Consider the following 17,483-nt stretch of genomic DNA (forward strand, 5'->3'; position numbering starts at 1 on the left):
TGCCATAAGGGGTTTAAGATAATGGTACAAAGGTACAAATAAACCATGTTCTAATTGAATGACAGAGAGTGTCAAGGGCCTGAATAGCCTCTTCCTGTTCCCTTGTTTCTATTTTATTGCTATTTGCCAGAAATAGTTGCATATAATCTGCTTCACATGTTACTTAGTGATTTAAAATTAATGGATAAACAAACTGCAAGATGCTAACAGAAAATGCTATTGAATGGGGCCATCTAAAGAACAATTATCCAAACCTGGGCAAAAGCTCCTCTTTTATAATACACATACTGTATAACAAGAAGAGAGTTCTGGCTGCATTCAGTAACCTATACGCAGAATAAGTCATCTACATGCAGCTTTAATAAATATGGAACATATGTATGGGGGTGTTACAAAAATTCTGGGCTATTTCACCAAAGGCGTATTTTTTTTCTTTTATTCATAAACAGGATGAGGACATCTAGGCAGCATTTATTGCCCAGAAGGCATTTCAGGGTCAACCTCATTGCTGGGGGCCTGGAGTCACATGTAGGCCAGACCAGATAAGGATGGCAGTTTCCTTTCCTAAAGGACACTAGTGAACCAGGTAAGTTTTTCCTGACAATCAACTTATGGTCATCATTAGATTTTGAATTCCAGATATTTATTGAATTCAAATTCCCCCATTGCTGTGGCAGGATTTGAACCCATGTCCCCAGAATATTATCCAGGTCTTGAGATTAACAGTCCAGCAATAATACCACCTCCCCTTCAGCAGAAGGCTCATAGCTTTAGGCCATGGAGTCTGCTCAATGCATGTGGCAACCTACTGGATAATCAACTATCCATGGTCATCCTGAAGAGCCCATGAATCAATGACTAATCTCTTCAAAATTAGAGTAAACTGGGAGAAAGATCATGGGAACATTAGGATCATTATTTGAAATTTTTCATCCCAATTCATTTGCAGTTAGGAGTAAAGGACTCTTGTACTTGTTAGGGATAGTTGAATGCAGGAGGTTATGTGATTAACCTCCCAGAAACATGTTCAACAAGAATGAATAACTCTAAGAAAACATGAAGAATTGCAGCAGTAAAGCTGCCAAGTATTGGCTCTGATCAAGATGTTTGACATGATTAGGGCAGCTGTTAAAGTTCAGCACACCTACAGCATCATCAAATTCATGACCTCAATTAACTGCTAGATCTTTAGCACAATAGTTGTTGGAGATTTGAACTGGTGCTCGATGCACTGAATCAATTTTTACTTCAGAATGCTAAACTAGATACACAGTATATATTATGGAAATGGCTGTGTGTACTGGCTGTTCAGTAATTGACTCCCAATATCTAGGCTTTCATTATGATTCTGTTTTACTGTACGTTGGTCAATGTTGCAGGACCTGCTATCAGGTCTGTCCCACTTCTCATTTACTTTGACCATGGAGTAATCTTGCAGCTAAGCAAGGTGAGCCAGCACTAGAATAGGGCTCATGAAGAAATTAACCTGCAGCATCTATGGCTATCACTACTGTAAAAGCATAAGAGAGTGAGTACCCCCCTGTATGTGGTTAATTCTACAATTCCCTATTGGTAACTTGAAGGTGGTGGCAGAGGAAGGGTCCTGAGCCAGTGCTCATCTGCTCCCATCACTTTGCTTCCTTCTTTTCTTAAGTTTTCCTTTTTTTTTAGTTTTTCTTTACTTACCCTCTGGAGGGACCACAGCGGCATCACAGCTCCATCAAGGTCTAGAGCATGGAAATGGCTGCAGGCCAAGAGCGTTACCAGAGTGGGACTCTAGCGAGAGCGCAGGGCCAGGCAGTCCTGGGCAGCTGGCAGTGAAAGCGGGAAGGGCAGTCTGGGGCAGTCAGTGGTGACAGCAGGAGCAGGCACCATGAGGCAGCAGCAGGAGCAGGAACAGGGGGGAGTTCAGGCCCTTGTGAGGCGTGTGAGCCCAGCATAGTCAGGTGCTTATGGTGCTGAACTATTAACTGTGTATACAACCAGGAGGCTAAAAGAACACAGCTGGCCAGGCAGCATCCAGAGGAAAGGAACAATCAACATTTGAGGTATTATCCTTCTTCAGGACTGAATTTGTTTTTCTATTTTTTTAGTAAGAAGGACTACTTCCCCACTGCTTCTTAAAAGGGAAAATAGTGTATTTGAAGTCATGCTAAAAATATTAATCTCCAGTTCAGTACCTTGGTATAAGTATTAGACAGAATTTGCTACTGGACCACAAAGGGTGAAAATGACAGGTGGCCAAAACTCTGCTTACCTGGTCACTCAACGTATCATTATATATAGTTCTGTCACTGTATTACTAAAACCTTTCTACGGCTCACACTCTGACCAGAATTTTGAATGTTTCGTTATTACATCCAGTCAGCCTTATTTCAGAGGTAGCAGTCTTACCTCAAACCTGGAAGACTGTAGGTTTAAATCCCTCTCTAGGGTTTCAGCTTACATTAAAGACTGCTACTTCATCTCAATCCTAAGGGGGAATTGTAAGGTAAGAGGTTGACTGGTGATTACAAAATGTTCAGCACCATTCACAGTTCCTTAAATGTCAAGGTAGCCTGTGACAATGCCCAGCAAGGCCTGGCCAATGTTCAAGCTTGGGTTAAGACAACGTAAGTACCACTAAATGACTGTTGTCAATAAGTGAAAAGCTGACCATCTCCCATTGGCATTAAAATCATTGAATCCCCTGTTATCAACATCCTGGGGTTCGTTATTGACCTTAAACTGGGCAGCGCTAGCTATTAAAATGTGGTGGCTACAACAGAAGGTCAGAGGCTGGAATTTCAAATCCATGTCCCCTAGCATCTAGCAAAACAGCCTGCAGAGGATACAAGGGAACACCACCACTTGCAAGTGCCCCTTAGGTTCAGCGGATAGCACCACCAACTCACAGCGCCAGGGACCCAGGTTTGATTCCACCTTCGGGTGACTGTCTGTGTAGAGTTTGCTTGTTCTCCTCGTGTCTGCATGGATTTCCTCCTACAGTCCAGAGAGGTGGATTGGCCAGCCATGCTAACTTGCTCCAATTGTTCAGGGATGTGTAAATTAGGTGGGTTATTGGGGGATGGGTATGGGTGGGGTAATCTGAGGATCAGTGCGGACTTGTTGGGCCAAAGGGCCTGTTTCCACACTGTAGGGATTCTATGAAACAAGTCACTCAACATTTTGACTTGGAGGTAGATCTATTTAAAAAATCAGTGGAAAGTAACTCACTTCATGTTTCCTTGTCCAATAACTGCAAGTCACAAGGCAGGAATGTAATGGAATATTCCCCACTTGCCTGGATGAGCGTAGCTCCAACTACATCCAACAATCTCAATGGAATCCAGGATAATGCAACCCTCTGATGTGCATCCTATCCACTGCCTTCAATATTCACTCCTTCCACCACAATGCACTTCAGTAACTCGCCCAAACTCTTTTGATAGGACCTTCCAAACCCATGACTTCTCCCAACAAAAAGGACAAGATGCACAGGAACACCACCATCTGAAGATTGCTGTCAAGGTTACATGCTACCCTGACTTGCAACTATATTGCTGTTCTTTCACTGAACCCCCTTCTTCAAGGTATGAACTGCAAAGGTTCAAGAAGATGGCTCACCATTACTTTTCCAAGGAAAATTAGGGCTGGGCAATTAATACTGGCCTGGTCATCAATGTCCGTATCCCATGAAAGAATAAAACAAACTACAAATGTTTTCCCTAAATCATTGAGTTCCAGATTTCCTAACCCAAGTAAGATTTCACAATAATGAAATATCACTTATTTTCAAGATCACTAAGTGAGAAAATTCATTTGGAATTGAGGGGAAATCTTTGGATTGTTTAGTTATACCACTTCAAATAAAACATACCAATGAAACAATAAGATAAACACAGTTCCATCAAAATAAAATGATGTATCAAGCTCAGTTCTTCATAGCAGCATGGTTCCAGATCTGTATTCTTTTCATATCTGTCTTCTTCCATCGTTTGACAAAGACATTTTTCAGAAATAGGAAAATGTTTGAGATTATGGTGTGCCTAGTAAATTGACCAAATGAGCATGTCTCTCAAAGGAACAATGTAATTACAAAGTACATTTGCTTGGGACACCCAGAGCATCAATAAAGTGTAATTAACAGGAGAGTTCCCATTCACAGTATCTAAAAGGTGGTGCAACAATGTCATGGAGTAGGCTTCAAATTTGTAGCTTTGGAGACAATACTTACAAATACAAACAGAAATTAGTGTTTTGATTTAAACCAGTCTCTTAGAAAAAAATCTGGCAACTGGGAACTAAATTCAATCTTGGCATCTTATTTGACCCTAGGCAAACTGCCAATCCCATACTCTTTATTTTACAAAGAATACCTACTTCCACTTCTGTAAGATCACCCACATCCTCCTTGCCTTGGCTCATCTGCTGCCAAAACTGTCATCCATCCCTTTGTTACCAGTTGACTTGGCTATTCCAATGCTCTCCTGAATCACTTCTCATATTCCACACTCAAATTTGAGCTCACGCAAAACTATTTCCTAACTCTCACTATATTCTGTTCGTACATGCTCATTGTCCCACATTGGGTTCCCACCAACCTATTTTAAACTGTGCATCTTTGCTTTGGATGGCCTCATCCTCTTAACATATCTATAGCCTCCTCCAGACCCACAACCTTGCAGAAATAGCGGTATTGCTTCTGGAATTGTAACCTAACAGTTTATGTTAATTTCCTGGGGACCTGGGTTCAAATCCCACCAGAGCAATCTTCAAATTTAAAATATAATGAATAAATTTGGAGTTTAAAGTTAATCTTAGCAATGGTAGCTAGAGCAATTATCATTGATTGTGGCGCAACAAAATGTTTGGATCACTAATGTCTTCAGGAATGAAAATTTGCTGCCTTACATGTGACTCTAGACCCATAGACTGGGATGGAGGAGGTTACAGAGATAGGGTGGAGGTAAAACCATTTGGAACAAATATGAGAACTTTAAAATTATGGTGTAGCTAGATGTGAAGCCAATGTAGGTCAATACAGAGATGACGGCTCAACAGGACTTGGGAAGTGAGTTAGGAAATGGGCAAGAGGGTTTGGGCTGTGCTGATTTCAACCAGGGTCGATCACTGCAATTATCCTTGGAATTGATGAGGATTACACTCTTGCAGGGAGATGGCACTGGAATTGTAACGTTTTTGGACAAGGCAAAGAGCTTTGGGGACATGGATTCATTCACCACCAAAGGCAGTTAGTGAAATTGAATCAATGACAAAATCTGGAATAGAAAGCTGGTCGCATTATCACAATGCTATCATTGATTGTTATAAAAATCCATCCGGTTTACCTTAGTGAAGAAAATCTGCCAGCCTTAGCTGGTCTGGCCTACATGTGACTCCAGACCCACTCAAATGCAGTTGAGTCTGAACCATCCTCTGAAATTGACTGAGTTAGCCACTTCAGTTGACGGGCAATTAAGGAATGGGGTGGGGGGAATGTTGTCCTCACCAGTGACCACCCCCTCCCTCTGCCTGAGATTGAGTGGGTGGGTTGAGGGGGACTGTGAGGAGGGGCGTGGGGGTAGGAGTGATGGTGGGAACTTACCCTGAACCCTTTTCTTGTTCGCTTGGTCAGGGTCACTGAGAGTCATGAGGTCAATTGGCTGAGGTCGCGAAGGGCTGTATCAGTGCCAGTCAGTGCAGTCCCCTTGGGAGGAAAGGGGAGAGGCACCAAGGAGACAGCGATCCCCGAGAGAGAAGGAGGTGGGGGTGGGTTATGGTGAAAAGAGAGAGAGAGAGAGAATCTCTCTCTAGTCTGAGCGGAGATGATCTCACCTTGTTGAGTGCGCAGTCTCTCCACTGCTTCTGGAGCTAGCACAGCCTCTCCGTCTCTTTAAAGGTATAGATTCCTTCTGGGGTTTTATTTTCACAGGCGCGATGGCAGCTCCGCTGGTCACCCTGGATGAGGAATGGCAGGATTTTTACGAACTGAAGCCGGGCCGAGCCGGGGAGCCGACACCGTTAGAGGCAGAGGAAAGTCTGAACGAGCTGGGGTCCCTCAGCCCCCTGGTACTGACACAGCCCCTGGAAGAAATGGGCGAGTTGGACAATTTCGGCACCGACATCATCAGTTTCAAGTCCATGGAGGACCTGGTGAACGATTTCGACGAAAAACTCAACGTCTGCTTCCGAAATTACAACGAGAAGACGGAGAATTTGGCTCCCGTTAGAAAGCAGGCGGCGGATGAGGAAGAGCTGATCCGCGACGACGAGTGAGTAGTTTGAGCAAATAAATAATCTCACAGAGATATATCATTCCAAAGATTGGAGCTTTAAAATGTAATCACGATTGCAATCGTTGTAATTCCATTACATCTGATGAAATTAACATTGATGCCACTTTCTTGCATAGATTTCCCCCCTAGAATGTATTTATTCCATGAAGTTAATGTTGCTTTGATGCATTTGGGAATTTGACTTGTCAATTTCACCCCTTCCCCATTGTGAGATTCCCCTTTTGCCGCTTGTGACCCAATACTCAATGACCTCACCTGCAGAATACTGAAATTCACAGGCAAAAAGAACAGTTAAAACATACATTGTTATGTCCTGCTTGTTCTGTCAATCCACCTCTCTGATGGTGTTTTTTTTGTGAACCGAATGAGATTGGACGTGGTTCAATCCTGTGTTCATCCAGCTTTACACCTTGTTATCTGAGATTGGACGTGGTTTGCCATTAAAATGTTGAGCCATATCCGCGGTGTATGTTAGGTATTCTGAAGACTCCAGCGCGCACATTATATACAATTGTGTGTGTGTATATATATATATATATATATATATATATATAGTGGCAAAAATTGTGAAATTTGTAGGAAGGGGATTGAAACCTGCTGTGCGACACAAAAGCTACCAGTATCTGTACGTATGTAGACAGAGAGTTGCAGTTTGTGTGTGGGAGAGGGAGATGTTTTACAGATAATTACTGCACCAGAGATCTAAAGGCAAACCGCAAACCCCCAAAGATTATCCACATGATGTGGGATGCATCCCACGATGGCCATAATCTTATACCAGTATTTCTATTTTGAGGCACTTTGTCACCCTGAGGGGGATTCTTCCCCAGTGTTGTGGGGAGACTTCATTGCTGTGCGTCGATCCAGTCAAAAAAGAGGGTTATAACAGCCTAGCTGGGACGGCCATGGGGAATGCAGGGTTACAAGGGTGGGTCTGAATGGGATGCTTGATGGGCCAAATGGCCTACTTCCACACAGTAGGGATCTTATGATTCTATGGTAGTTGCTTTGAGAAGATATCCAGACTGGACAGTGGGCGAACATTGCCTGGTCAAAGATGCAATGTTAGCACATAGTGGTAGCACACAGCCCTGCCTGGCACTGACCCACTTTCACTTACACTGGGAAATCTGCTCCATCATTCTGGAAGCAGACTGCAGCCTGTCCTTTTCCAATTCCCCGGTTAGAGAGAAAATGGGAGTACTGTAGTGATGTCTGTGTGAATAAGGGCTTTAGTCAGCACAGCATTTTAGATGCCCAGTGCCAGTGCCAGTTTATGTCCAATTGGCTGCTCTCTCTTAATGCTGCATTGAGGGGGACCAGCAGTTAAACCCAGTGTTTGTGGGCAACAAGGAGTCAATAACAACATCCTCTGATTGTTATCCTCCAACCTGGAACATTTGTGTATGCTGTGTCCTGGTAACCATTATATAAGGGAACAATCACGCTCTATTGTGATGCCATCAACAATCAAATTGCCTGCTGATGTTATTGCCTAGATTTACATTCTTATTATGGTCATTAACAAGGACTGCTACTAGACCATAGTAATGTAACAGAGTATGCACCTTAAGGAAAGAAATGAAGGAAGGGCAAATACATGGCTGGAGGAGCTAATTAGTTATGAGGTCAGGTCTCAAAATATTTTGGTTATCAGTGATGTGAAGGAATTACTATTTTAGGATATTTTGGAATGTGGTCTGGAGCTTTCGTCAGCTTCAGTCAAATTGATAAGAGCAGAGTGGTGAAAAAGCCTTTATACAAGATCAATACCATTGTTATATGGAAGTTCCTGCAAGTGCAATAAGTGGTCTAAGGTTTCCTGACCTAATCAAGCATTCATATCGCCACAAGCAAAAATCAAACTCCCTTATCTAGCTGTGGACCTGGTGGGCAGAATGCTTTCCTTTAATTCTGAAGGTAATTAGACTTGAACTCCACATTTAGTTTTGTATCTGACTTACCCTCCTGCATATTGAGGGAGTGCCATAGTGTCAGACATGCTGACCTTCAGAAAATGTATATAACAGGTTTCACCTAATCATAGAGGCTTAGCATTAGAATCCCTACAGTGTGGAAGGAGGCCATTCAGCCTGTCGAATCCACATCAACCCTCCAAAGAGCATCCCACCCAGACTCAGCTCATCCCATAACCCTACATTTAGCATGGCTAATTTACCACGTGCATCCCGGGACACTACAGGTAATTTTACACAGGCAGTCCACCTCAACTGTACATCTTTGGACTGTGGGAGGAAACTGGAGCACCCGGAGGAAACCCAGACACAGGGAGAATGTGTAAACTCCACGTAGACAGTTGCCCGAGGGTGCAATCGAAAACACATTTCAGTGGGGAAAATTTTGATTTAACCAGCCTGTCAGGAACCTGATGCTGTGAGGCAACAGTACTAACCACTGAGCCACCGTGCCACCCATCTTCCAGGAATTTTGTAAGGATCTTGTGACTGTTTAAAGAGCAGTTATTTGTTTGCTACCCTGGCCAATAATTCTCTCTGAATGCTGAAATTCTGTTGCAGTAACAATCTAACAACCAAAAAGGTGATGTACAAAGTGCTTTACACTATCTCAGTTTGATAGGTAATTGTGTCAATGGAGATAATATTGCCTAGGGTTTTTCCTGGCTGCTAGTCCATATTTTCCGGCTATTTTCTTTATATTGTGGGCCTCTGATGGCCAACATGCAAAGTGTATTATTGTTCAGCTGTCTACCTACATATTTCAGTGGGAAAATTTTGATTTAACCAGCTTGTCAGGAACCTGGTGGGTTCCGCACCACACTCAATTCTAATCTGCAGTAAAGTTATTGATTGATTAATTTCAATCATGTATAAAAGCAATGCTTCAGCCCGTCCGCTGGTTACCTGACAAGACAAGGTGATGGCTCTGCTGGTCACTGAAGTTGGGTGGACTGACCCTGATTAAAGAAGTACAAGCTTTGGTCAGTAATTTGTGCTGGTAGCAGATCTTGATCTGTGAGCTGGATCATTATGATCTGTCAACACAGTGGCAGAAACAACTGAAGTGAAACAGATGCCACAGCTGCCCACTCATTAAAGATCCCATGAATTTTTTTTTGATTTAAAAGTCAGGTAAGTTATGTCTGGTGTTCTGCCAAATATCCAACAATTTAAAACTTATCTGGGAATTAACACTGTTGTTTGCATTACAATAAGAATTATACCTTGTTTCATTCTTCCAAGGGACGTAGATGTCACTTGTAAGGTCAGTGTTTGTTCTCCATCCCTAATTGCCCTTGAACTCAGTGGCTTCCTCAAGCAGTTAAGAGTTAACTCTGGAGTCACATGTGGGTCAGACTGTGTAGGGGACTTTTCTTCTCTCAAGGACATTAATGAATATGATGGCTTTTACAAGAATCAATCATAGTTTCATGGTCACCATCACTGACAGTTAGTTTTCAATTCGGGATTTATTGATCCAACTTAAATTCTGCCAACTAACATGATGAGGTTTGACCTCATATCATTGGGGCATTAGCTTTGGCCTCTGGTTTACTAGACTTGCAACATTACCACCATATCACATAGTCTCTCTTTAAAAAAAATTTCCCATGTTCTTCACTAACTGTAAAGCATCAAGCTCAACCAATGTCAAGGCCTTCCTCCTCATTCTTGCGCTGAGAGACAGAAGGAGCTCTCTCGATGGATGTTGCCTCTGTCAGTTATTTGCAGGAAACAGATTGGAGTTTGTTTCAAAGAGATTACATATCTTGGTATTTGCATGTCATTGACTAATGAACCAAGTTTTACCCATTAAGATACATGATGTTATTTCAAAACTCTGTGCCCATCTGTGCCTTACCTCCTGTGTAACATATTGCTGTGTGTGTTTTATTGTCTAAAGTTGGGATATTGGGGGTTTATTCAATGACATTCAGTGGAAGTGAAGGCTGGTGCATAGCATTGTCATGACAATGGCATTGTCCTCCCATCTCCCTTTATGCTGCTGTCTCCACACTGGGTGTACAGAATGGATGAATTTACTTATTAAACAATATAATGATTGAAGGTAGAAATTTTGATGTGTAGCTCAGCCCACTTCACTTTCATTTTGAACCCCACTACAGAAAACAGTAAAAGGCTGACCCAGATTGTTCTTTCACGAGGGGGGTATTTGCTCACTTACCGTGTCTGTTCCAACATGTTTTACACATTCCACGGCCACATGTATTTATGGAGCATCTGCGGCATTGTAAAGTGTTATCGTAGCTTTATCAGAGAAAAATTCACAGCTAGTTATGTAAGGGATATGAGGGTAGGCGACAGAAGTTTGGTCAAAGAAGTGGCTTTTAAGGAATCTCTTGAAAAAGAGACAAAATTTGAGCAAAATTAGTGAGGAAGTTTGATCCAAGCAACTGGGGGCACAGCTGCCAGTGTGGTGAGCTGGAGAAAATCAGGGATGGACAGAAGGCAGTTAGAAGAGTCAAAAGTTCTTTGAGACTTGTAGGGCTGGAGCAATATAGAGGGCTGAGACGAGAGATTTGAATCTGTACAATTTGCAGATAATGATTTAAATACTAAGATCATGGGAAGGAATAAAGGAAAGGCCCAAATCCACTGATTATCATAATGAACGTTTAAAAGATGTACTCCGCATGTTATCTTTGGGAATGATCAATTACTGGGTAAATCAGAGTATGAATAAAGTGGTAAGATGTCAACAGATATGCCCCTTAGAGATAGTAGGAACTGCAGATGCTGGAGAATCTGAGATAACAAGATGTAGAGCAGGCCAAGCAGCATCGGAGGGACAGGAAAGCTGATGTTTCAGGCCTCTTCAGGGAAAAAAAAGGGTCTAGGAAGAAGGGTCTAGGCCCGAAACGTAAGTCTTCCTGCTCCTCTGATGCTGCTTGGCCTGCTGCATTCATCCAGCTCTGCACCTTGTTATCTCAGATATGCCCTTTACAGTGGTACCATGAGAGACAACAGACTTGGGACAGCTAGTTCAGAGCTTTTACACAATTAGATTTTTAGTCCTGGCCAATATTTATCCCTCGACCTATATCACAAAATAAGGTTTGGCTACCACACATTGTGGATCCTCATTGAGTGCAAAATAGTTGGATTATCATTTTGCATATCAATAGTAACTGCACCTCAGAAGCACTTTATCAGTTCTGAAGTGCATTATGGTGTGCTCACATCTTACTGAGGCTCTGTTGATGCAAATCCTTCCATCTGTGTGGCCTGCAATCTTGTACCAGTGACCACTATTCATGTCAGGTCATCTCAGCCAATTCTATGACTGTGGTGGGCGTCAGAATAAAGTTGAGATCTGGGTTCAAATCCCACCTGCTCCAGAGCTGTGTAATAACACTGCTGAACAGGTTGACCAGAAAATATCTCTCCTCATTCTCTTGTGAACACACTTTGAGAGGAGCTATATAAACACAAGGTTTTCTTTCTTTGAGAATTTCTGTTTCTCAATGAAGTAAAATATGAATGAATTGTGTTTTTGTGTTCACAATTCTTTATCCTTCATCACTGAACATCTGCACAGGAAAACTGGCAAAGAGGAGTTGGTGGTTTTAGCCTTGTTCCCTCTCCTATTCTGAGGAGACTGAAGTAGTTTGCAAAGCTGTCTCTGAGATAAGCTAATTTTGCAAATAGCAAAACAGCAAAACACTGTGGATGTTGGAACTCTGAAACAGAAGCAGAAAGACAGCAGCTTTGGTGTTTCTGGTCAATGATTTTTCATCTCACACTGATGGTCTGTATGCCTTTCTTATCCGATGGATTTTTGGAGGAGGGGTTACTTTTGACCCTCCATCTCAGCTGAATTTGGGAAAGCAGGACAGTGAAGTTCCATTTGGCCTCTTTTCATGCACTGAATTTGCCTTCATCCCTTCCCAACTCCACATTACCTGTGACAAGTAAGTATGATTGGAACCTATGGCCCTTGTCTTTGGTTCCACTTACCACGAACCAAGTTTATTAACAGGGGGCCTGAGCAATGTTGGTAATTAACCTGGGATACACCTTGAAAGTAGAGACGTAGGTAACAGTCTAGTCTTCTCTCTTACCTGTCTAATGTACTATAACCGTTGTCATTAAAGACAATATTACAGGACAGTTGTGATCAGAGATGATGGGAACTGCAGGTGCTGAAGAATCCGAGACAACAAAGTGTGGAGCTGGATGAACACAGCAGGCCAAGCAGCGTCTTGGGAGCACAAAAGCTGACATTTCGGGCCCAGACCCTTCCCGAAACATCAGCTTTTGTGCTCCCAAGATGCTGCTTGGCCTGCTGTGTTTACCCAGCTCCACACTTTGTTATAACAGGACAGTTGGATAGGTTCAAGGTAAACAGGCTGAGCCAACATGGCTTTGTTGCAGGGAAATCATGTTAAATTCATTTATTGGAGTTTTCTGAAGTAACTAGCACAAGCTTTAATCAATGTACCAAATTGAGCTATGGGTGAAATCTGTTCCCAGAAAGATACCCACTACATCATTCTTTTAAAAAAACTTAATCTCTCATAAAATATGAATATCCCTGGCATGGTCAGGGTTTAACTTTAGTGAATTAGATGAATTTGTACGATTATCAATGGTAGTTTCATGGTCAACATTATTGGGACAAGCTTTCAATTGCGTATTTTATTAATTGAAATTTAAACTCCACAAAGTGCTCTGTTAGGATTTGATTTCATACAGTCATAGTCATAGAGTGATGGAGATATACAGCATGGAACACTTCTGCTGGTCCAACTCGTCAATGCCAACCAGATATCCTAAATTAATCTGGTCCCATTTGCCAGCAATTGGCCCATATCCCTCTTAAACCCATCCTAATCACATACCCATCCAGATGCCTATTAAATGTTGTAATTGTGCCAGCCTCCACCACCTCCTCTGACAGCTCATTCCATACTCGCATCACCCTCCGTGTGAAAAAGTTACCCCATTTGGTCCCTTTTGAATCTTTCCCTTCTCACCTTCAATCTATACCTTCCAGTTTTGGACTGCCCTGCAGTAGGGAAAAGACCTTGGCTATTCAACCTATCCATAGCCCTCACAATTTGATAAATGTCTATAAGGTCACCCCTCAACCTCCAGCACTCCAGAGAAAATAGTCCCAGCCTATTCAGCCTCTCCTTATAACTCAAACCCTCCAGCCCTGGCAACATCCCTGCCAATCTTTTCTGAACCCTTTCAAGATTCACAACATCTTTCCTATAGCAGGGAAACCAGAACTGATGTCACCAAAATATTTGCCTATGTTTTGGGATTGCTAATCAACGGACAATGCCACTACACTACCAGCTCATCCCACGTACAGCTGCCGTGGCAGTGTCCACAAAATGACATGTTCCACAATACACTCAACTTCCATTGAAGCTACTGAGAGTGATTTCAAAAGTGAGTATGTTGCCACTATTTTCCATTATTGTCCAAAGCCATAGTACCTCCATTGTTCTTCAAGGTGCCACCAATCATTGTGTAGAATGAAGCCTGACTGATAGATATAGAAAGGATCCAGGTCACACAGTCAACATGTCTCTCATTGAAAGTGAACTCATATTCCACTTGAGAACCCTGCAGCCCAATGGTGTCAATGTGGATTTCACCAGCTTCAAAATCTCCCGTCCCCCCACTGCATCCCAAAACCAGCCCAGCTCCTCCCCACCTCCCTAGCCTGTTCTTCCTCTCATCTATCCCTTCCTCCCACCTCAAGCCACACCTCCATTTCCCACCTACTAACCTCATCCCACCCCCTTGACCTGTCCATCTTCCCCAGACTGACCTATCCCCTCCCCACCTCCCCAACCATACTCTTCTCTCCACCTATCTTCTCCTCTCTCCATTTTCAGTCCACCTCCCCCCCCCTCCCTATTTATTTCAGAATCGTCTCCCCATCCCCCTTTTCTGATGAAGGGCCTAGGCCTAAAACATCAGCTTTTGTGCTCCTAAGATGCTGCTTGGCCTGCTGTGTTCATCCAGCCCCATACTTAGTTATCTATGTTCTCTGCAGTTTTCATTCAGTATCTAAGGCCCAAGGAGTATATTACAGATTAATTGAAGCCAATTTTTAAGAGCCAGTAATGATCTCAGGACATCCCAAAGTGAACCAGTAAATGAAGTATTTTGTAAGTGTCATCACTGGTGTACAATACATGATTTATGCTCAGCAAGGTCCAAGACAGGTTGCAATGAGATTAGTCATTGCTCAGTTATCATTAGGAATTATTTAATTTCCAATCAAACACTATAAATTTGGCAGACATGGATTGTACATTCTGGTTGTCTGTAACTAAAGTCAATTAAAACAACTGAAGTGTGATAGTAGGTAACGAAATGTGAGGCTGGATGAACACAGCAGGCCCAGCAGCATCTCAGGAGCACAAAAGCTGACGTTTCGGGCCTAGACCCTTCATCAGAGAGGGGGATGGGGTGAGGGTTCTGATGAAGGGTCTAGGCCCGAAACGTCAGCTTTTGTACTCCTGAGATGCTGCTGGGCCTGCTGTGTTCATCCAGCCTCACATTTCGTTATCTTGGATTCTCCAGCATCTGCAGTTCCCATTATCACTGAAGTGTGATAGTACTCTACTTCTGTCGGCTCAATACAGATCAGGGGCCCAATCTGGAACTTCTCCTTGTCACTATAATTCATCGTCAAGCCTGCAAGTGTGTTTAAACACTCAATACTGAGGAAATAGAAACTTTCTTCATTACCCCTTTGATGTAGTATAAAAGGTTTGGCCCGACCGCAATGTATTGCGAAGAGACCCAGTATACAATATCGCAGAAGGCAATGCAATGTCGCATGATGTTGCTTACTCTTGCAGACTCGTGGTAATATAAAATGTTTGCGATGTACAGGGTGGAAGCAGACTCTGTGGTCTAACTCGTCCATGCTGACCAGATATCCTAAATTAATCTAGTCTCTTTTGCCAGCATTTGGCCCCATATCCCGCCAAACCCTTCCTATTCGTATCTTCTTTTTATTTATTCATGGGATGACAGCATCACTGGCTAGGCAGCATTTATTGCCCCACCCCTATTTGCCCAGAGGGCAGTTCAGAATCAACAACGTTGCTGTGGGTCTGGAGTCACGTGTAGGCCAGACTAGGTAAGGATGGCAAGATAATAAAATGTGAGGCTGGATGAACACAGCAGGCCAAGCAGCATCTCAGGAGCACAAAAGCTGACGTTTCGGGCCTAGACCCTTCATCAGAGAGTGGGATGGCAGTTTACTTCCCTAAAGGGCATTAGTGAACAAGATGGGTTTTTCTGACAATCGACAATGGATTCACGGTCATCATTAGACTCTTAATTCCACATATTTATTGAATTCAAATTCCACCATCTGCCATGGCGGGATTCAAACCCGCGTCCCCAGAACACTATCTGGGTCTCTGGATTAACAGTCCAGTGATATTACACTAGGCCATTGCCTCCCCGCATATACCCATCCAGATGCCCTCTAAATGTTGTAATTATACCAGCCTTCAACACTTCCTCTGGCAGCTCATTCCATACACGTACCACCGTCTGTGTGAACAAGTTACCCCTGGGGTCCTTCTTAAATCTTTCCCCTCTCACCTTGAACCTATGTCCCCTAATTTTGGATTCCCCTACCCTGGGGAAAAGACTTTGGCTATTCACCCTATCCCTGCCCCTCATGATTTTATAAACCTCTGTAAGTTTGCCCCTCAACCTTTCACTGCAAAGAAAATAGCCCCAGCTGATTCATTCTCTCCCTGTAGCTCAAACCCTCCAACCCGAGCAATATCCTTGTTCATCTTTTCTGAACCCTTTCAAATTTCACACCATCCTTCCTATAGCAGGGAGACCAGAATTGACCACAGTGTTCCAAAAGTGGCTGAACCAACGTCCTGTACACCTGCAACATGACCTCCCAACTCCTACACTGAGTGCACTAACCAATAAAGGCAAGCATACCAAATGCCTTATTCACTAACCTGCCCACCTGCAACCACAGTTGATGAAACCACAGTCAGATTTTTCTTAATAAAGTTAACATTTTCCTTTTCTCAGCAATTTTGTAAAAGCATCCTTAGCAGCACAGCACAACTGAGAAAGTTGTATTTGTGTCGGCAGTGAATTTGATGCAAAACAAAACCATTTTCCACTCATTTATACCCCGATTTGTGCAGAGCCAGTTGATGTGATCCGAAGCAGGGGTGGAGTACAAAACTGATCCTGGACATGTAAGATCTAGTTTCCCACTTCTGATCGTTGTTGCAATCTCAGGTGAAGAAATCTCTTTGGTCTGTGAACAATGGAAATGTAGAAACAGGCTGTCAAGTGCTAAGGTCAACAGAAACAGCCTTCTTTTGGTGGAGTGTCTGAAGGTCTGAGGTTATACTTAAATGCACTAAGTTCCATGAACGTAGAAAGGTGCATTATCTAGGTGGAAAGACTGGAGATCAGTGGGCTGATTATAATGCTGGAAAAATAACTTGCAGCATTCCATTGCTCAGAGCATTAGATTAGTTCATTTAAATTTTGTGTCACCGTTTGCTTCCACAAACAGACCAAATGGCCTCCTCGTACCTTTGGTATTTTCCTGACACCACACACTTCCACAGTTTTCCCATACAGCCTGTTCTTCTTATTTGCTAGAGAGTCAATGCATAAAATAATTTTCCACCTCTTCTTTGAGCAGTCTGTTAGAATCGTTTTCATTGATCCAATGCGCAGACAGAGCATCAGTTTCATGTTTCATCCAAAGGGTGATACCCAAACAAGAACAGTGCAGCACTCCCTTACCATTGCACTTAAGTCCCAGCCTAAACCCTGTGCCTATGTGTTTGGAGGGGAGCTTGAGCCCATTCTGTTCTAACTGGGAGGTGAGAATGCTATCAGCTGAAGCTAGATTGCCATAGAGAGCAACATGCACTTGGCTAACCTCCCAGTCCTTGTGCAATTGCAGCCAGACAGAGTCATACAGTTATATAGCATGGAAACAGATGCTTCAGTCTAATTTGTCCACAGTGACCAGATATTCAAAATCAATCTAGTTCCATTTGCCAGCAGTTTGCCCATATTCCTCTAAACCCTTCCTATTCATGTACCCATCTGGATGCCTTTTAAATGTAATTGTACCAGCCTCTGCCACTCTCCACTGGCAGCTCATTCCATACGCACACCACCCTCTGCGTGAAAAAGTTGCCCCTCAGACCCATTATATTTTTTTCCG

General features: G+C 43.0%; 1 protein-coding gene across 1 annotated transcript in view; it reads left to right on the forward strand.

Moving 5' to 3' along the window:
• The first annotated feature begins 5,727 nt into the window (after window positions 1–5,727).
• fez1 (fasciculation and elongation protein zeta 1 (zygin I)) overlaps window positions 5,728–17,483 on the forward strand; it is a 95,298-nt gene continuing 83,542 nt past the window's right edge. Inside the window, exon 1 of the mRNA XM_048562250.2 lies at window positions 5,728–6,254. Within this exon, the coding sequence (XP_048418207.1) occupies window positions 5,920–6,254 (335 nt within the window). The 5' untranslated portion in view covers window positions 5,728–5,919. The remainder of the gene's footprint in view (window positions 6,255–17,483) is intronic.

This window comes from Stegostoma tigrinum, chromosome 32 (assembly GCF_030684315.1).
Source record: "Stegostoma tigrinum isolate sSteTig4 chromosome 32, sSteTig4.hap1, whole genome shotgun sequence".
Taxonomy (NCBI): domain Eukaryota; kingdom Metazoa; phylum Chordata; class Chondrichthyes; order Orectolobiformes; family Stegostomatidae; genus Stegostoma; species Stegostoma tigrinum.